The 19,047-nt window shown below is 43.1% G+C and overlaps 7 protein-coding genes across 8 annotated transcripts; 4 read left to right on the forward strand and 3 right to left on the reverse strand.

Annotated features, from left to right (window-relative positions):
• The first annotated feature begins 528 nt into the window (after window positions 1–528).
• On the forward strand, window positions 529–1,341 carry LOC117578520 (gametocyte-specific factor 1 homolog). The gene is made up of 3 exons (XM_034264064.1): window positions 529–759; window positions 817–963; window positions 1,035–1,341. The coding sequence occupies exons 1-3, from the start codon at window positions 589–591 to the stop codon at window positions 1,278–1,280; spliced, it is 564 nt and encodes a 187-aa protein (XP_034119955.1). The 5' UTR covers window positions 529–588; the 3' UTR covers window positions 1,281–1,341.
• Window positions 1,342–1,495: 154 nt separating this feature from the next.
• Window positions 1,496–2,046, forward strand: LOC117578522. The gene is made up of 2 exons (XM_034264068.1): window positions 1,496–1,688; window positions 1,766–2,046. The coding sequence occupies exons 1-2, from the start codon at window positions 1,560–1,562 to the stop codon at window positions 1,976–1,978; spliced, it is 342 nt and encodes a 113-aa protein (XP_034119959.1). The 5' UTR covers window positions 1,496–1,559; the 3' UTR covers window positions 1,979–2,046.
• Window positions 2,037–2,821, reverse strand: LOC117578518 (trafficking protein particle complex subunit 5). Its single transcript, XM_034264063.1, has 3 exons — window positions 2,609–2,821; window positions 2,244–2,553; window positions 2,037–2,187 (listed from the first exon to the last, which is right to left on the reverse strand). Exons 1-3 carry the CDS (start codon window positions 2,782–2,784, stop codon window positions 2,089–2,091), a joined length of 585 nt encoding a protein of 194 aa, XP_034119954.1. The 5' UTR covers window positions 2,785–2,821; the 3' UTR covers window positions 2,037–2,088.
• Window positions 2,822–2,914: 93 nt separating this feature from the next.
• LOC117578517 (kelch-like protein 40b) lies at window positions 2,915–4,363 on the reverse strand. The gene is made up of 3 exons (XM_034264062.1): window positions 4,239–4,363; window positions 3,487–4,177; window positions 2,915–3,436 (listed from the first exon to the last, which is right to left on the reverse strand). The coding sequence occupies exons 1-3, from the start codon at window positions 4,349–4,351 to the stop codon at window positions 2,969–2,971; spliced, it is 1,272 nt and encodes a 423-aa protein (XP_034119953.1). The 5' UTR covers window positions 4,352–4,363; the 3' UTR covers window positions 2,915–2,968.
• A 25-nt stretch (window positions 4,364–4,388) lies between these two features.
• On the forward strand, window positions 4,389–18,492 carry LOC117578521. Of its 2 annotated transcripts, none has more exons than XM_034264066.1 (2): window positions 4,389–4,398; window positions 17,896–18,492. In XM_034264066.1, the coding sequence occupies exon 2, from the start codon at window positions 17,912–17,914 to the stop codon at window positions 18,356–18,358; it is 447 nt and encodes a 148-aa protein (XP_034119957.1). In that variant the 5' UTR covers window positions 4,389–4,398; window positions 17,896–17,911; the 3' UTR covers window positions 18,359–18,492. The 2 variants fall into 2 exon arrangements, with proteins under 2 accessions (XP_034119957.1, XP_034119956.1); XM_034264065.1 differs by lacking the exon at window positions 4,389–4,398 and adding an exon at window positions 17,650–17,833 and having other exon boundaries at window positions 17,901–18,492.
• On the reverse strand, window positions 6,076–13,431 carry LOC117578516 (sprouty-related, EVH1 domain-containing protein 2). Its single transcript, XM_034264061.1, is given in 6 exon segments — window positions 6,076–7,787; window positions 7,863–8,018; window positions 8,697–8,865; window positions 8,933–9,110; window positions 11,872–12,186; window positions 13,274–13,431. Coding segments are annotated over 5 exon segments (1,632 nt in total). The 5' UTR covers window positions 11,892–12,186; window positions 13,274–13,431; the 3' UTR covers window positions 6,076–6,678.
• LOC117578515 (eukaryotic translation initiation factor 3 subunit B) lies at window positions 14,587–17,336 on the forward strand. The gene is made up of 4 exons (XM_034264060.1): window positions 14,587–14,760; window positions 14,871–15,186; window positions 15,244–16,796; window positions 16,861–17,336. The coding sequence occupies exons 1-4, from the start codon at window positions 14,646–14,648 to the stop codon at window positions 16,947–16,949; spliced, it is 2,073 nt and encodes a 690-aa protein (XP_034119951.1). The 5' UTR covers window positions 14,587–14,645; the 3' UTR covers window positions 16,950–17,336.
• Window positions 18,493–19,047: the final 555 nt, after the last annotated feature.

A 19,047-nucleotide genomic window follows, 5' to 3' on the forward strand; every position in this document is an offset into this window, starting at 1 on the left:
TGCCACTACGGAGCACTACGTAATTGCCATTATGGAGCCGCCATAACTGACAATCGCTATACTTCGCTTTTTAAAGCTTAAATTAACCTGTTAATAGCTTTATACATTCATTTGTCGGGGTCTTGTTGATAGGGTGACCGCGAATTTATCGAGCAAATCTAGGAGGTAGAGAATCAAATATATTAGTGGGACCAACGGCAAATTAAAAAAGTATCAATATTTTTGTGCGATAATTTAAACTACGTGACGGTAACATCTATATTCTTTGAAAACTACTTTAATATGCCTTAAAAGTTAATAGATTGATGTAATTGATTAAATGCTCCTTTATATAGAGAAATACCGTAAATCTGAATTGAGTTAAATTTCGATGTCAAAATATCTCGAAAAAATGAATTATATACCGTAGAGGGTCACCCTGTTATCTGTGTTAATATACATTAACATATCGATATAAGGTAGCGCCAACCGGCAAGCAGCTAACATCGATACATAGTACCGATTTCAAAATGAAAAATCTGAGGCCGGACAGGACTCTCATAAAAAATCGGAAGCAGTCAAGAAGTTAAGCGTAATATTTCTTTCAATATGTCGGAGAATAATGGAGACTACCTTACATGTCCTTACGACAAGAGTCATAGAATTTTGCGCAGTCGCATGTCCGTACACTTGGTCCGTTGCTTCCGAAATAATAAAAACTCCAAGAAGGTCCGTTGTCCCTTTAACGTGACGCATCTGACTGATCCTAACGAAATGAAGGTAAACCCTTTGTCACTGAACTAAACAATGACTAAATTAAGCATTTATTTCTACTAGAATCATGCCGCGAACTGTCCAAACCGTTCAGGGTTTGAGCGTTTTATAAAACCGGACAAAAAGCCGGACGTTGAGTTAAGTCACTGCTCCGAGAAGGCTCACTTCCCTTGCACTGTAATGAACCAGGGCGCAAAAAACAAAACGGAGGTAAGCTTTGAGACTTTTTGTTGTTAATCAATTAAAATATGAATATATCGCTTTGCTTCCATTTCGACTAGGCTCATGTCAAAGATTGTCGACATCTCTCGTCCTATGTTCCGCATGTCTCCACAAATCAAACGAAAAAATGGGAGATCGAGTCCACTGAGAACTGGGACGACGAGCCGAAGGTGGAAACCTACGATCCCAAAGCCAATATGGCCAACAAATTCGTAATCATAAACCCGCAAGGCAATACCCCTTCAGCCAAACGCGCCTTTCGTGAGAAAGAACGTAAACGTTTCCAGGAAAACGGACGTTTCTAGAAGCCAGCTGTTGCAGCTAAAAATTGAGTTTTTTTAATAAGCCAAATAGATTCTTCAATCGGATTAAATTATTGTTTCAGTGTTTAAAGTCATGGCAAGCTAGTAATATCAAATAAAACATAAAAATTGAGGAATATGATTTAAGATTACGGTATATTTTTAAAACGAGAAGGTATACTTGATATATTTTTGATGATTTGACGGTATATTTTATCGATAATTCCGCGGTCACAGCTGTTGCAGCTAAAAATTGAGTTTGCAACATAAAAACAAAATAAAATGGTTTTAACCAAGGAAGAGGAGGGATTCATCCGCCGCAAGCACGAGCACACTCTAAAGCTGCGCAATGAGTATTTGAAACAGAGCTCGAATCCCTTCCGCCACGCCACAGGCGAAGGCGGCACTGTGGTATGTAGAAAACAATCTCCTTTCAATGGTTATGTCATCAGGCTATGATAAATATTACGAATTTCCTCGCTTTGCAGTTCGATGCCGGTCTAGCTCGCTTCCAGGCAATGCGTGTGTCCAACTACGAGCACTTCAAACCAACCGGGAAGTCTTTCCGCACTGGTCTCTTTGCCGTCGTACTGCCCATTGCCATTTATGCTTGGGCTCTGAAGAGCGAACGCGACGGTCGCGAGGAGAAATACCGAACCGGCCAGGTGGCCTACAAGGATCGCCAGTTCAAGTTTATTTAAGATTTATATCTGGTGATTTGGATTTGTAGTGAAATTAAACAAAACACAAAACAACCCATTTGTTAACTTAATGTAATTGTATTTATCCATAAGCTTGTTGAGCACTACAACTATTTCTCCTCCATTTGCTTGTCGCGGGCTATAACAAAGTCCTCGAACTTGACCATGTAGGTTGTGCCCTTGTGCCAGTGGGCGGTGACCTTGCAGGGCTACAAAATAATTAAATAAATGACAGTGTAATGTATTCATAATTGGTGATCCTTACAAATCCGCAGTGTGTGAGCACAGCCTCCACAATTCCAGCCGTGAAGTTGGCACAGTTCAAGGAGCTTTTGTCTTTGGGCACGCTTATAAATGTGTTCACAAGAGGCTCCTTCTCTATAATGTAGTAGGTGCGCTCATCATCGTTGGCATGCTCCAGCTTCTCCGCCTCCTTGCCAAACAGATTCTTCCACACAGTCGTCTTGACGAAGAGCAGCATTTGTGTCAGTTTGGTTTCTCGCTTGGAGCTCCGCTCGCGCACAAAGTACAAGTCGATAATGCGGGTCCCCACATCCTGGCCGAGGTCATGCAGCCTGCAAACATATTAAAGTTAGTGGATTCATTGATTCAAGTAAGAGCAAAGCTCGCCTGGTCTGCAGTTCTGGCACTGTGAAGACTCGACTCTGGGAGTACTGGACAATCTCGCTGAAGAGCAGAGCCACAATGCTTTGGGATACCTCCGTTTTTCCCTTGGACAGCGGGCGATCTAGTATATTGCTGCGTGGCCGCATTGATGATATTTTAAGCGCTTCTAGTTTTTCCATTGCAATAAACAAAGTGGGCAGTGGGCAGACGAAACACAGATAAACCTTTTGCCGGCGCTGCCACCTGGTTGAATATGTAGCCGTTTCACTGTGAATGGCAAAAGTAGCTCAAGTGAATGCACAAAACCGTAATTTAAATTGTCTATTTTATTGGTTTAACTCTTCTGTAAACTGTAATGAAACACTAAAAGACCTCTCTCATGCAGTGACAGGGGCCGACAACATTCAATTCAATGGACTCGAATTTGGTCCAATAGTCAACAGGCTTCTGCTGCAGCGTCCCCATGTAGGCCTCAAAGTGCTCGTATCGGATCTCACGGGTATTGGGGCATCTAATAAGATGATGATAACCACAAGATTTGTCGTGAATCCAGTTGCGCTGATGCGGAGTGTCCTTATGAGCCGAACTGGTCCCAAAGATCTGATCGTCGTATATGGCCGATGTGGTGTTGGTGATGGCATCAGTAATCTTCTCGTTGATTTCATCCAGGCTCAAAAACTCCAACAGCTGTGCATGGGTTTCGTCGCGGCGCACGAAAAGCATAAACCAGAGCGGCATACAATTGAATCTAATGCAATCTGCAATCTCTACGGCATACGAACGTCGAGTGCTCCAGTTGTAACACATCCAACGTATTATCATATAGAGAACCTGCAGTGGTACCCATTAAATTTATTACTTATTAATTATTATGTACTCACCTCAACTTCCGTATTCAAAGCGATGTTGCTCGAGCTGAGCAAGTAAACCAAGTGATTGTGTGGTAGATGCAGAAAGTCACTTGTGGCTGCAAAGATCAGCACAAACTTCTGGATACGCGGGAGCATCGCATTACGGACAATGTCCAGGGATGGGTGATTGCGCGTCTCCACATAAAGGATGCACGCCGTGGCCTCATTGAAGAATTGCAAGTTGTCGAAGTAAATCCAACAATGGGCCAGAAGACGTTTGATCCGCAGATACGAGGCAGCGATGAACAATTCGATAATGCGTGCACGATCCAAGCAGGGCTCACTGCAGAGCATCCACTTGTAAATTATGCTAAAAGCCTTGGGCGTTACCAAATCCTCTGGCAGCATAACCATCATCGGTGTGTCTTCCAGGTCCATGAAGAACTGCGAGTACACCCGCAGCACCGTCAAGTGACAGTTGAAGAGCGAGTTCTTGATTTTAACCACCAGGCTGGTCTTTAGGTGTGACTTTACCATGTACTGCAGTATGTCGGCCAGCTTATCCTTGGGCCACTGTTTCATCTTAGACCAGTCCTCCACATCCTCGAAATTGTAGCCAAACTCGATGAGCGATCGATTTTGGCACACTGCGAAGCATGAAGCTTTACTCGAAATCTCTTTCTCTTGCTGCTGGCTGGCTGCATCCGCATTTAACCTAGGACTGGGAGAAGCTCAGGTTAGTGGCTTTCAAGAATAGGAGTTGAAAGCACAAGTTAACCCACTTGACAAAGCCCACGTTGCACTTGATTTCTGGGGAGTGACTACTCTTCTGGGTCTGTGTAGACAGATGCATAAGTTCATCCATAGTTTTGGCTTTGTTTTGTTTTTGTTTCATGTAGAATGAATAGGCAAAGCCTTGTATCTTGAAATTAAACACACAAAAACTGTATTTTACATTGTTTATTAAATTGTGTGTTTTATTTGTTTGTATTTTTCGGGTTTGTTCACATTTCCAAATACATTTACATGAATAAATATATTGTTTATTTTTTACTTTGACCATCCCTTTGCATTTAACATATCTCTTTTCGACATACAACATATATGTACCAACATCCCTGCATAACTTCGTTCTTCTTTAAAATATGAGTATGTAATATGCGGATAATTGGGCAAACGTTGTCATTGAATTCAGAACTATGGGGGTTATGGGGGTGGTGGTGGTGACAGCATGACACAACTTCAAATACAGAGAAGTTGGCAAAGGGCATTTCAATCTCGACATGAGGAAAATTATTCAATAAATTGTTTGTGTGGGTTTTTTTTTGCAACAGTTGACACCTGGTCCGATCGTTTTGTGGATCGTTTCGTTTCGTTTCGTTTGAGCTACTTACAGATTGTGTGTTAGTTTGAAAAATATTTGAGAGTTGAAGAGTATTTATTGGTGGTGGCCAGCAATAACATTCAGAGGTTAGGTTACCAATTTTCGAAGTATGTAATTACAGTATATGTACACATGGTAAGGTAAGGTAATCGTAAAGTATATATTTAACAGTTTGTACTTCTTGTTCTGCGTGTTTTGTATATTTCCTTTAAGTTATTAGTTTCATCTTAGTTTTTCCGTTCGTCAAGTTGCGCAAATATTTTAAATGTTTCAAAGTTTTTCTTTTCACACTGACATATGTATGTAGGTTTCGTAAACGTTTTAAATGTTGTACATACATGGATTACAAACATACATACATTACATACTTACAAATTTCCATTTATAGATTAATTTGTTTGTTTGTTTTTGTTTCTTTATAATTTAATATTCTGTTGCTTTTGTTTAATGTGTTTTTTGCACAACCTTTGCTTATTTTTTCGAATAAATATGCGATTTTTGTTTTCTTTTTTCCATTCAAGTAGTTTTTGTTTTGTATGAAGTTCTCTTTTGTTTTTCGTCACTGACTTAGTACATACAACAATATTTATATAGTAAGAAATAAATTAAGTTTTCTTTTTTATTATATATTATACATATATAGCTGCATATAGAGTTTCCCCTCGATTTTGTTCTTTCGAAACACTTACAATTGTTTATGGTTTCTGATGTTTGTGCCCCTCCTCGTTCGTGTGTCCAGCCTTTCCACGAAATGCCTTGGCTTTTGGCCATTTTATAAACGGCACAAAAGCTTCCAGCGTTTCCCTTCAAATTACAAATTGTTTTTCGTTCTACAACTATTAAGATTTTAGATTTCAAAAGATTAACTTAGTTCAATGCTACTGTTCTCGTATTCCCCATGCTCTTTCTTGTTTTTCCATTGATTTGTTTCGTCTGTTTTGGTTCAACATAAACGTTTGTTGGAAATTAAAATTTGTTGTTGTTGGCAAAAGAAATATTTTGAATCTTCATGAGCCCTAGAAAGAGTCAAAATCATTCTTTTTCGAAGGCAAACAATATGCTTAATATTTTTTAACCAAAAACCTGTCTAAGTGAAGAGTTAATCGAGCAGCCAGAGGACACGTGGGTTGAGCATTGAACGTTAGCTCTTTTATACTGAGTCAAAAACAATTTGTAACTCGTATCTTAGTTAGTGGAAAGGCTGTTTATGCGACAGGGTTTTGGGTTTGTGTGTATTTTGTGTGCTGCGTGTCATCATGTCGTGTAAGACGCATCAGGTTGAATTTTTCATGCTTATCGTGCAATTTGAGCGATGGACATTGTGAAAGTCTCATTCACCATTCAATATATATATGTAAGTCCTTGTTTGCCGCTGCCTCGGCATTAATACTGTTCTCCAAGTTCTCGAATCGTGCACAAATGTGAGTTTCCTGTAATCCCTAATCAACTAAAAACTAAAATGAACAAACTTAATGTATTTATATTGGGATGGTAGAAAAACAATTCGATACGATACCATACGATACAGTAAGGTATACGATATACGATACATAAATGATAATATTACGAATTAAAAGAATAGCCTGTTTTTACAAATGTATAATTAACCGAGAGATAAGCACTAATAATAAATTACAATTACAATTATAAAATATATATTGTATTTGTGTGTGTGTATGTATGTATACTCGTATTATATATAAAATACATGCGTAAATTCGCTTGCTTTCTATTGTATGTACAATAAATTATGGCAAATCATATGGTGTACAGTTTACAGGGATTCGCCAGATTCGCAACTCCCAAAATCGCACAAAAAGCGATACATACTTCTTCACTTAGAACAGCAGGCGGCCATAGTCGTTTTGGGCTGCCTTGCTGGTACGCGGCTGCATCAGGTACGAGGGCTGCTGTTGCTGCTGCTGCTGTGGGGCGCCCAGGCTCTGCGACAGTTCCCAGTTGTAAAAGTGCCGCTGCGATTGAGGCTGCGACTGTGGCTGGGACTGGCGAGGCTTGGGGCGCCACAGCGTCTGACTTTTGGTATCTCTGGCCTGCTCGTCCGTCTGGCAGCGGTGGTGGTGCTGCTGGTTTAGCTGGTTTTTGCTTTGGTTTTGGTGGTTCGGCTGCTGGTTTTTGTGCTTGTGGAGTTCGCTTCTGGGCCTGGGGTCGTCATCGTACTGTCCCTGCAATCTGGCCTCCAAATGTCAGACATGCGGTTTGTGTGGGGCGCCACAGAGGCCGCACTGGATGCCCATCCAGTGGCAGGCCCGCAGCGGCGGATAACACCAGAGGCAGGGCACGAACAGAGAGAGCACCGCCAGGCCCAGCCAGCGCTTGGTACAGCCGGCCTCGGTCACGCTGCAGTCACACGGATGCTGGGCCGTCTCGCCCTCGGCATCGCTCATGCAGTGGTAGATCATGCACCTGGCACACCCCATGCCCGAGATGCACTCGTAGCCTGTGCGGAAGGTGTCCGGGGCGTATTCGCAGGCCCCGCGCCGGTTGAACTCCTCGCTGTACAGCTCATGACAGTAGCGACACCGCAGACGTGTCTCCTTCTTGAGTATGTCCGATACGTTTTGCTTTTGCAGCGCCTTCCCGCTACCGGCCGTGCCCGCCGTTTGGGCAGCAGCCATCGCCTGGGCCGCCTCCAGTGCGTTGCGCTTCTTCAGTGCACTGATCGACTCGCGGCGTGCATTTAGCACCTGTGCCCCCACCGGCTGGTCCACCACCGGATAGTTATAGTCGTGGTGGACCGCGGTCAGCGTGACATAAGAGTAATTTTCGCTGGCCGCAATCTGGGCGGCACCCGGTGCCGGTGCAGTCGACGACGGTGGTCCATCCTGGGCCGTTGTTGTTGTTGATGTCTTGTCCGTGGATATGTAGTGGATTGGTGCCGCTGGCAGCTTCTCCGAATCGGAATTGTTGCTGTAGCTGTCCTTGCTCTCTGCGAATGGAAGGTTTAGCACTTGCCTCGCAATGGCAGCCCGCGTCTGCGGTATATTGATGGGGAAGTACGTACTGTGACTTTTCTCGCTGCCCTCGGGGCTTGAATGTATCTTTTGTAAACTCTCGCTCTCCACAGGTAGGTCCAGGGTCATGAATACATCATCTTCACCAACCGAATCATATTTGGTCAATGGTGGGCATATAATTGTGGGATTCGATTTGGCCAGTCCTAAACAAAAACAAATAATCTTTAGCAAACGCAAAAACCACAAACATCTAGATTCTATATAAGCAGATCTAATAATTATAAGCAGCAATAGTTGAATAGTTGAAGCATTTATAAGTGAAAAGAATTTAATTTAAAGTAGAAGATAGTTGAGAGCATAGAGCGCATAGAAAGATCTAAAAATGAAGAAGCCAAGAGCTGGACAGTCCCACGTGTGGGGCTATGTATCGACACATTTATCCGTGAATGAAGCAAATTGTAAACTAATTTCGAGTATAGCCTCATTAAACACTTACCAATTCGTTTGAAATTATACATTTAATTAGATTAGATTTTCGATTTGTGTTTGAGTTTTTGAAACAAATCGATCAAATTCCAATGATTTGTGTGTGGTTTTTTTGACAAATTTTGATTTGTTTTGTGGCAAAAAATAGAGCATAAGACATACGAAAAAAGATATAAATGCATTAGTAAATGAAAGCAAATTCGAAAGACAGCAGAGACGAAGATGGGAAAGAGGCATAGGAGTCATATCAGGCAAAGCTTAAGCTTAAATAAGGATTTCAGAGAGCATTAGAGAGCGTGATAGAAAGCAGAGAGCCAGGAGCGTGGCGTGTGTCGGGTATAAGCATGCAACTACAAGTGTGTCGTTTGAATCTGTGTCCAGGGACTGGATTTTACCATCAATTAGTTCATTATAGGCGCGCAGCACGCCCTTGTCGAAGGCTCGCGCATCGGCGGCCGTTTGAAATGTGAGGCCGTTGCGCTGCTTGCCGGCACGCCAATGATGAAATGTTGGCATTACTTTGTAATACTTTAGATCACGATTGATGACACAGCTCAATATGACCTGCAGGACAGACGAAAGAATGGTTTCAAATGCGAGATCTTTCAATAAGTTTGCCGGATGTACTCACACTTTGATCGGATATCCTCTGCCCATAGATGATGTAGTCATGACCCGATGCCAGTGGGGATAGCCTAGCCCGTTTCCGTATGGAAACATTGGCCAGACCACCCCCGGCCAGCGGTAGCCAGCCCTCGGTACTCTCGTCTCTGGTCATTACCTGTGCGCGTACTGTAACTAAGAATTCGCTGCAAAAAGATTCAAAATAAAAACGAAAATATTGTTAGTTTCAGCATTAATCCAAGCACATTCAAGTTGAAGATGACAGACTCCTAAAATGTTCTACCTGCTGGACCTGCGCTTTGAGCTCAATTTGGTATAGGAAACCGTAGCCATTGTGGTAGCCACCAGTGTCTGGCAACGAATGTTGTCCAGCGGACCCTCAAGGCTTCCTCTATATCTGCATATATCCCTGACTGAATGGATAACCTAAAAGTGTCCTTAATTCGGCTAATTTAATTGTTTCGGCAGGCCAAGGAAGCCAAAGCAAGGCGGCGCACCTGCTTGCAGGACTGATTCATCCATGAGCAAGGGCAGGGGCAAAGGCTTGGTCATGGGCACCAGCACCGAAAAAAAAGAGACCAACAAGAGCCCACATAAACTAAAAATAACTACAAGTCCTTCGGTTTAAAAATACATCGCACAGAGCAGAGCAGCGGAGCTATGGAGAAGAGTGTAAATTAAGGGTAGCAAAAGTGCAAAACCACATTCGATAGTGGCTCTTGCATGTAAAACGTCCGGTTTGGGATTCCGATTCATTCTCAGAATTCATTTGCAATTCGCGGCACCAACTCCAATTCTAGTCTTATGAATGACTCCAAAGGTTCCAAAGGCTTCCGACAAGAACTCGTCCAGCGACCTGCGCACAAGTTTGAATACATTCTGCAGTTGAATCCGAATGGAGTTCTACTTCTGGAGTTCCTCAATGAAAAAAGCTTCAGCGAAGTTACAGCTCCTGTATGGATGAGAGTGGTCGTGCTCGCGTCTGTGTTGGTGCTGGTGTGCGCGCGTTGATGTGTCGCCATGCATACACACACCTACACTTGTCCTAGTTTCGTTAGTTTTACAGAATGAATTGAATAGAGTCCCCGGAATAGAGTCGACGTCACAGCACCCAGGGACATGTCAAGGACTGGCGGCAGGCAATGCACCAGCTTTCATTCAGGCTGCACTACCATGGAGGCGAATGCGGAGGCGGGCGACGACGTCAGCAGACCCAAGGATTTCCGAGAGTGTGAATGAAATTGGATGCAGCAAGGGTTGCACAGCAACCCATCTCAAGCAATTCTTCGAACGAAAGAAAGCCTTGGAATAAAATAGGAGTTGCCACCCGAGGTATAACTCCCTCCAACCCAACTTACATATGTACATATATAATTATGCACATATATACATACATATGCGGGCAGACTTGTACACACATAGGCAGAAGAGCCTGCCTCAAGCTGAAACTAAAAGTCCATCAATATTTTTGGAAGCTCTCCCCTCCGATTGGCGCATGCGTAGGAAATAGAGCAAGTGAGATAGCCATATAATGTGGGGGCAGCTCCAGTTGCATGCGTGTTCGTGTGTGTGCGCATTGAGTTGTCGGACGACTGAGGGTTGTCGCCCACAAAAGTTCTAGTCTAAATAAATAGGGCAATATGCAATTCTCTTCACCTTTTGCACATTCTATTACAAATATTCACTAATGAAGACCTATTTTATTTATTTCAAAGCCATAAAGCTTTCCCCGAAACAGTGTTGCCAACTGCGTTTACTGCGTCGACACCCACACAACGGCGCACACACACACAACTACAGCAGGGCTGCAGCAGGAGCAGCAAATGATGAATGAACAACGGCGCAAGTGTGCGTGTGTGCATGTATTGGAGTTGCGAGGAGGGGGGCAGGTGGGTGCGCCCAGTATGTTTGTGTGCTTTGGCCACCCACACACTCTGTCACAGAGCTCAACGACAACAATAGAACCTTCCAATACACAATACACAATACAGTTTACAGCTAAAATAGTTGTTCGACAGACAACAACAACAACTGCGTCAGCATCAATTTGCATATTTTTGTTGTTTTTGTTGTTGTCGCGTGGTTGTCGTCAGTCATTTCATGGGTGCGCTGTTCAGTACCTCCGATACCCGATACCGTTAGAGTTAGTTATTTAAAAGGCAAATCCATTCCCAATGCAAAAATACTCGTAACATCGATTACGGTTTCCATTCAATACGGACATACGGGGTTCTTAATAGAAAACAGAACTATTGGAATCAGCTAGGACACCCGGTTGCAAATGCATAAGTATGCATGTTTGGAGAGGCAATCGTGCAAATTAATTCATTATATGTATTATATATTATTATATTCATGTACAACATGAATGAAACTAGCAGGAGCCTTGGGTGTGATGTTCTTGTTGCGCAGGCTTCCCTTTCCGCAACGATAATGTGTACTTAAGAACACACAATAAAATAGCAATAATAAAGCAGACACAATGACATCATCTGTGGAAATCGCCGACAACACTTTAAACTGTGGCAAGCAAAAGACAATAATACGGCAGGGAAACCATCAGTCGTCCGGGGGCGTTTCATTTCATTCATTAAATGTGGCGACAGACAGACTATGTGGAGACTTATCCGGCGGACCCGAAGCCAGCAAGCAAAGCAGCAAGCAGCCCAGGCAGACAATGAATCACCCACACCACACAGTTCATTCAGAATTCATGTGGATGGCGTGTCGTGTCTTGTTCATTGAGGAAAAACTGCAACTAAGAAGCGTTTCCATCATGAATTGCGTACAATTGCAGCAATTAATTGGACACAATTGGATACGCATGCGATCAGGCTCGACTTAAGCCTGTGAATGCCCACCCAGCTCATGAGAGGGACTGATGAGGGGATTGCTACGCAATTGTGAACAAATTATGGTATGGGGAGGGATATTGGAAACACTTACCTTTCATGTCCTTCTGTCATGGTTCGTAATCAGAAAGATTTTAATATAGCAGCGTATTGTGTTGGTGTTGTTGTTGTTGGTGGCAAAATACACCATGATTAAAGCATAAAGACATTCAGAGCTGCTGCTGCACAAACTTCCAAAAATAAAATAAAACCAAAAACAACAGCAGCTACAGCAGACGGGTTGGGGAAAAACGGGAAGCACTCCTCTCCTTTTGGGGTTTTTGCAATCGGTTGTTCTATTTTTCGTTCACTATTTTCGTTTTGATTTTGGCACACTTGTTGTCTGAACTGTTTAGTTGTGGTTTATTCACTGAAAGAACATTAACAATTAATATATTGCTATTTATTGGGCTTCGACGACGAGGGCAGCGAGAAAGCACCAGCCATCAGAGCCAACTGCGGAATCACTTCTACTTTCCCAAATACACAAGCAGGGCCACTTATGTGGGCGTGTAGACAGGCACATTGGAAAACTTCACACACACACTCATGCACAAGCACGCACGAAGAGAGGGGATATTTCCAAGCAACAAAAGATGTAACAGGCACTGGAGGCATCGAAAATTGAGAGGAGAGCAACCAACAAAAGCTGGCTCTGGAGTCTGTGTGGAAGGTATTTGAGAGACGAGCAGCTGAAGATAAAGGAAAAACCTCGAGGAAAACTAATCCAACACTTTTCTGATCATTATTGTTCGACAAGTTTTGTGCTTGTGCTGCTATCTTCGCTGAGCTCTGACTATAATTAACATAAAATTGGCAAAAGTGAAAATTCATTCATACATTTCCATCAAGGCTGGGGCTCTCTCTCTGTATCTCTCTCACTGGAGCACAGCTCGCTCTCCCACACACTCGCTCTGCTGTATCCATCCGCCTCTGCCTTCATCTGCATCTGTCTCTCTCTCTCGCTCTTGGCTGCCCACTCAGGGCTGGCTTGCGCAGAAAGTTTTTGGGCGATTTCTCCATGTGTGTATATAAAGATTTTCGCCTATGCTGCTGCTACTGATGATGCTTGCTGTTGCTGCCTTTACATATTTCACTTTTAAATACACATATACATACATTCATGCTAAAATATTGCAGTATAGCTACATATTTTCACAGATTTTCCATCAATGGTTAATTGTTTGCCTGCAGCATCGCCTTTTTTGCACTGTTTTTCTCTTGTTTCTGATTTTCATTTTGCGTAGGTTGGAATTTCGTCCGAGCTCTGGCTCTGTCGCAAGAGCGTGGGCGATTTGCCTTTCGAAACGAGTCGAAATGAACGCTTTGCAAAATATGTATGTAACTTTTGCTTAATACTTTTGTTTGACTACTCGCACGCACCCACACACGCAGCCGCACACACCAAGGCAGACACAATCATGGAGCAAAAGGCAACAAATATGAAAATTCCTAACAATCATGTTCTGCCTCGACACTCCTAAAGCCCGGCCCTTTCAGTGGCATTTGCTGATGCACCTCGCGCGACGTATTTGTAATGGTTATTTTGTTTTATAATGGGCGTTGTAACACAATTAATACAATTTTTCCAATTCTTTGTTTTTTTCTTTTTTTTTTTTTTGGTCGCACGACGATGAATCTGCATTGACCAGGTACTTCAGTTCGATGATGGGGCTGTCGATATTTTCTTGACATGTTCGGTATTTCTGTCGATATTTGTTGATGACTGTTACTACCGATGGTTTTTAATGAGGGCATGCAAGGCATTGCATTGGATATGTTGTTATAATATAAAAAATATGAAGCTTAGTTAAAAAGTGTGTAAGAGTTTAACAAACTATAATTATTAGAGGTAAATTAAACACTTAAAAATATTTGGCTGGTATATCAGTCTTTTCTTAATATCAATATTCTTGTCACCGGGTATCCAGTGCACCATAAAGGTGTTCGTTAAGGTATTGTCCAGTATTTCTTTCTTCATTCTTCTTCATTCTTTCATTCATTCAGGATTTATTACTCTTCAGAGCCTTTAAGCCGCCTTGACTATCACAGATAATTGCAGTTTTACTGTGTCATTTTATATCAGACTGCCGTTACTGCCGTTAAGACTGCGTTAGAAATACAGATGAGGAACTATTTTCACTATTTTACTAGGGTAATCTGGGATACCTAACATCCATCCACCATCGATAGTGGCCACCATCGATGTTTTCCCAGCCCGAGTTTTCAGCGGAACTATCGATATAGTATATCAAAATATACCTTCTCATTTACAAAAAATATACAGGAGTCTTAAATCATATTCCTCGATTTTTATGTTCTATTTTAATTTACCAGCTTGCAAAGACTTTTAACACTAAACAAATAATTTTATCCGTTTGAAGAATCAGTTTCGATTATATTATATACTCCTTTTTATGGATTGTAAGCCTTATGACCTTATATTTTTCAAATTTGTATTTGAATTTTTCATTCAACTCGTTATGATAATGATAATAATGATATATGATAATGATGAAAAATCGTCTAACTAATTACCAATTTCTTTGATTTTATTTATTTTCTTCTTTTGTATGTATCATGTATTTGACTTCCCCACCTATCTTATAGGAAATATTTTAATTATTATTATTACTATATACTTATTATAACTATATACTAGTAAATTTACATCGAATATCTCAATTCAGGAATATGATATTCGATATTTTACGAATATGAGAATATTCGGTATGTTTTATCCCGTCGATAAACCAACGGTCACACTTCTTTCTTTTCAATTCGTGCGTGTGTTTTTGATGACGGAAAATTGCAAATAGATCGCTGAAAATGGCTAAAAAGAAGAGTGAGGACCATTCCGGTGGCGATACGAACGACAGTGACTATAATGAGGAGCCCAATTTCGATGATCCGCCCAATTTCGTGGACAATATCAGCGATGAAGGTAATTACAAATTCCGGCTCCGGGCCTGCCAGCGCAGCACACGCGGAAAACTAACCTCAATGATGCGATGAATGTGCGAAAATATAAATAATTCATATAATGTATTGCAGATCTGCTCGGTGACATGCTTGCGCAGCGTCCTTCCGAGGCCGACGGTGTTGAGAGCGTTGTCGTGGTGGACAATATCCCCAAGGTGGAGCCGGTGCGTCTGGAAAAACTGAAATTGGTCATCAACAAGCTCTTCTCGCACTGTGGCGAAATCGTGAATGTAGTTTACCCCGTCGATGAGGAGGGCAAGACCAAGGGCTATGCGTTCATGGAGTACAAGCATGCCGGCATGGCGGAGGAGGCTGTCAAGAAACTGAACAACCATCGTCTGGACAAGAACCATACGTTTGCTGTCAATTTGTTTACGGATTTCCAGAAGTAAGGCATCCTTTTGCTTCCTTGGCACACAAATTAAATGGTTCTTTTCTCTTTAAGGTACGAGAACATCCCGGAGAAGTGGGAACCGCCCACTGTGCAGTCCTTCAAGGTGCAAAGCGATCTGTACAACTTCATCAATGACCCCGATGGGTACGACCAATATTGTGTGGCTGCGGAAACTTCCCAGAACTGCGTACAGGTTGGCTTCTGGCAGAATGTACTGCCCGAGCCCAACGAGCTGGAGACAAGGGAGCGGTTCACTGACACCTTTGTCAAGTGGTCGCCTTTGGGCACCTATGTGGTGACGTTCCACAAGCCCGGCGTGGCCATTTGGGGCGGCAGCAGTTTCCAGAAGATCCAGAAGTTCCCACACACTGGCACCCAGTTCGTGGAATTCTCGCCCTGCGAAAACTATTTGGTAACCTACGGCCCCACCCCCACTGGCCAGAAGATTATCATTTGGGACATCCGCACGGGCGCTGAGAAGCGCTCGTTTGTGGCCGATGGCATGTCGGTGCTGTCCATGTTCCGCTGGTCGCACGACGACAAGTACGTGGGCAGGATGGGAGACAACTCGATCCACATCTATGAGACGCCCTCCTTCTATCTGCTTGATCTGAAGTCCATCAAGATTCCCGGCATCAGGGGATTCTCGTGGTCGCCCACGGACAATGTGATCGCCTACTGGGTGGAGGAGCAGAATCAAATACCTGCCCGAGTCACCTTGATGGAGATCCCCAAGAAGCGAGAAACTCGCAACAAGAACTTATTCCATGTGGCCGATTGCAAGCTCCACTGGCAGAAATCCGGTGACTATCTGTGCGTCAAAGTGGATCGCTACTCCAAGTTGAAAAAGGACAAGAAGGAGCTGGACGTAAAGTTCCTCGGCATGTTCTATAACTTTGAGATCTTCCACATGCGCGAGAAGGAGGTGCCAGTGGACTCGGTGGAGATTCGGGAGCTCATCCTGGCCTTTGCCTGGGAGCCCATCGGCAACAAGTTCTCCATTATCCACGGCGAGCCGAACTCCGCCAACGTGAGCTTCTACGAGGTGAACAAGGGCGTCAAACCCAGTCTGGTCAAGCGTCTGGAGAAGAAGTCGTGCACGCATCTGTTCTGGTCTCCGCGAGGACAGTTCATAGTGATGGCCAATCTGACCATGGGCACCTTTGAGTTTGTGGACTCCACCAATGACTACATTATCAGCGCGTCGCCCGATCATTTCCGTGCATCCGAGGTTGAGTGGGACCCCACTGGCCGGTATGTGGTCACTGGCGTCTCCTCGTGGAAGGTGAAGGAGGACACGGGCTTCAACATGTACACGTTCCAGGGGCGCATTATCAAGCGCACCATTCTGAAGAACTTTGTGCAGTTCCTGTGGCGTCCCAGGCCTCCAACCCTCCTCAGCGAGGAAAAACAGAAGGATATCAAGAAGAACTTGAAGAAGTACTATCCCGCCTTCGAACAGAAGGATCGCCTGCGACTCACACGCGCCTCCAAGGAGCTGCTCGAAAAGCGTTCCCAGCTGCGCGAGACCTTCATGGAGTATCGCAACAAGCGCATTGGCGAATGGAAGGAACAGAAGAGTCGTCGCGTCATGCTCCGAGGACGTAAGTTTTGGGATTTAATCCTTGCCAATGGAATAATTAATGAATTAACTATTTCTCTTTGCAGATGTGGACACTGATAACTTGGAAACCGATGAGGTCGATGAGGAAGTTGTTGAATTTTTAGTCAAGGAAGAAATCACTCTTCTGGAGTAGACGACCCCCCTCTACAACACAAAAACACTTGTCGTCGTTTGCCCCCATTTCGAAGTGAATCTGTAGTCTCACACTTGCGTGTCCGAGGCGCGTCTACGCCCTGGCCCATAACCCAGGGCCTCCTTATTATCTGGCCAAGTAGCGCGTCTCCTTTAATCTAAACCAAGCGGAACACCTTTGCCCATACATACAATTACACTTACACGTTTATTCTAAGTCCGAAAGTAACGTCCCACAAGCCAAGCCAATAAGAAAACCCGTTTGCGAACAACATTGGACCTTATTCAAATTGTTTAACTAAGCAATTAACAAGCACAACCGTAATATGCCCAGAACAAGATTAGCGATGTATTTGTATGTAAACAGCAAAAAGAAAACGAAAACAAATTCATGCTCGTGTTTAATCATTTGCGAACTATAGAGGTGTATGGGTGCATCACCGCCACTCGAGGATTACAATTTAAATGAATGGGTGATATAGCAGGCAGCCTTCTACACATAGTAGAACACTTATCGGATGGTCCATTATTAGCCAATGTCAAAAACCCTTCACGCACCTACCGTCATGTCGTGCAGATTGGTAAACATTCATATTTAAATATATTTAATTTGGATCGTGTACCGCCCGATTCGACTGTTTTTTTTTGTTATCGATAACCAGGGTTGCATTTATTATTGAAGTATTGAAAGCTCTCATACTACATTGTGAAATTGAAGACAATAAACATAAGCAAAAGTTCAATATTAGCTATTGCGTGTCTATTGAAATTTGATGGTGGTTTGGCATTTGAGCAGAATAAAAATCCTCTGATAGGACCATTTCAGCAAGTATTATCATAGCCTGAAGACGAACATGGCAGGGAGCAAAAAAGACATAAATACTGGTAACACAAACTCGTGGGCGCAACACTGTCAGCTAATGTTGATGACTAATAAATAATCTTCTTCCAGCCGACGCAGAAATGGACAATCATTTGAGATGTATTTTCTACATTAAGCCCAAGCCAGCTCCAACAAAATGTAGTCCATTTGTGGTGGAATTTTTTGGCGTTTTGAGCCTAACCGATCTTCGAGAGCCCGAGAGGAAGCTGTGGTACATATACTATTGTAAGCAGTCAGATATCGAGCACACAGTCCATCAGATTCACCAGAAGTATGGCAAAAAGAACATGTATGAGATATTCCAGAAACCGGTATTCAGTGGCGCTGCCTTGCGCGCCAGTGTCAAAAAGCACTTTGCGGAATTGAAGTGGTTTACCAAGGGAAATCTGCTAGAAGCACCCCCAAAGAGTCATTTCAACAACGAGCGTGTTTGTAAAACTGTAACGGATCTGCGCAACATTGAGCAGCAAAGAATTTATAACTATGTACTGGTGAAAAGTCAGTGGTACTCGATGTACAACCGTTAATTACCTCCCATGTGGTTAAGCTCTGTGATTTTTGATAAGTTTTTAGTTACAAGTGACGTTACTATAAACAACCGTAATTGTTATAATTGTCCATTATAATTCAATTTAATTCAATAAACTATTCTTATTTTTAATCCAGACTTTCGCTAAACTGAGCCGAGGTTTTGGGGCAATCGCTTTCGTTTCAACGGCAGTGACTTTTGGTCAAAGTCTTCTGAACTGTGGATCCTCCGACAAGGAGCTCATCGGAGCTCAGAGGCAGCACGTCAATGCCATTGAGGCCTGCATGAAGGAGCTTGCCGAATGTTACTCTTCACCAGATTGGCTTGCGGACCTGCAAAAGACAGTTAAAGGGTAACAGTTTCAATGTGGAAATGACCTACCATCCGACCTTTTGTCTCCGATCGTGTCCCTCTTTGGCATTCATCTGGATAGCACCATCAGAATAGGTACCTCGATGAACTTATGCCCCTCGGTAGAGCCTTGGCCAGGCCATTAGCTCACGCCAGCACCATTGCACCGTCCTCATGTCTTTCATTCGTGTACAGTTTTGCCGCGACAAAAAATATAAGTATCATCTGACCATTTTTAAGCCCTTTCAGAATAAGTTGGCTTGTTTCCTTGAGGGAAAATCGAGTCGGGTAGGGTAGATTAGGGTCTTTGTCCCAGTTTTTAAAAAATATTCTCTA

This window comes from Drosophila guanche, unplaced genomic scaffold, assembly GCF_900245975.1.
Source record: "Drosophila guanche unplaced genomic scaffold, DGUA_6, whole genome shotgun sequence".
In the NCBI taxonomy this organism is placed as follows: domain Eukaryota; kingdom Metazoa; phylum Arthropoda; class Insecta; order Diptera; family Drosophilidae; genus Drosophila; species Drosophila guanche.

Coding starts and splice junctions, on each gene's coding strand:
- LOC117578520 (XM_034264064.1), top strand. CDS start 589: ATGTCGGAGAATAATGGAGACTACCTTACATGTCCTTACGACAAGAGT. Junction 760..816: donor CTGATCCTAACGAAATGAAG/GTAAACCCTTTG, acceptor TATTTCTACTAG/AATCATGCCGCGAACTGTCC. Junction 964..1,034: donor GCGCAAAAAACAAAACGGAG/GTAAGCTTTGAG, acceptor CATTTCGACTAG/GCTCATGTCAAAGATTGTCG.
- LOC117578522 (XM_034264068.1), top strand. CDS start 1,560: ATGGTTTTAACCAAGGAAGAGGAGGGATTCATCCGCCGCAAGCACGAG. Junction 1,689..1,765: donor CAGGCGAAGGCGGCACTGTG/GTATGTAGAAAA, acceptor CTCGCTTTGCAG/TTCGATGCCGGTCTAGCTCG.
- LOC117578518 (XM_034264063.1), bottom strand. CDS start 2,784: ATGGAAAAACTAGAAGCGCTTAAAATATCATCAATGCGGCCACGCAGC. Junction 2,554..2,608: donor GTGCCAGAACTGCAGACCAG/GCGAGCTTTGCT, acceptor ATATGTTTGCAG/GCTGCATGACCTCGGCCAGG. Junction 2,188..2,243: donor TGCTCACACACTGCGGATTT/GTAAGGATCACC, acceptor ATTATTTTGTAG/CCCTGCAAGGTCACCGCCCA.
- LOC117578517 (XM_034264062.1), bottom strand. CDS start 4,351: ATGAAACAAAAACAAAACAAAGCCAAAACTATGGATGAACTTATGCAT. Junction 4,178..4,238: donor TGCAACGTGGGCTTTGTCAA/GTGGGTTAACTT, acceptor AGCTTCTCCCAG/TCCTAGGTTAAATGCGGATG. Junction 3,437..3,486: donor CTTTGAATACGGAAGTTGAG/GTGAGTACATAA, acceptor GTACCACTGCAG/GTTCTCTATATGATAATACG.
- LOC117578515 (XM_034264060.1), top strand. CDS start 14,646: ATGGCTAAAAAGAAGAGTGAGGACCATTCCGGTGGCGATACGAACGAC. Junction 14,761..14,870: donor GGACAATATCAGCGATGAAG/GTAATTACAAAT, acceptor AATGTATTGCAG/ATCTGCTCGGTGACATGCTT. Junction 16,797..16,860: donor TCGCGTCATGCTCCGAGGAC/GTAAGTTTTGGG, acceptor TTCTCTTTGCAG/ATGTGGACACTGATAACTTG.
- LOC117578521 (XM_034264065.1), top strand. CDS start 17,803: ATGGCAGGGAGCAAAAAAGACATAAATACTG. Junction 17,834..17,900: donor CAAAAAAGACATAAATACTG/GTAACACAAACT, acceptor ATCTTCTTCCAG/CCGACGCAGAAATGGACAAT.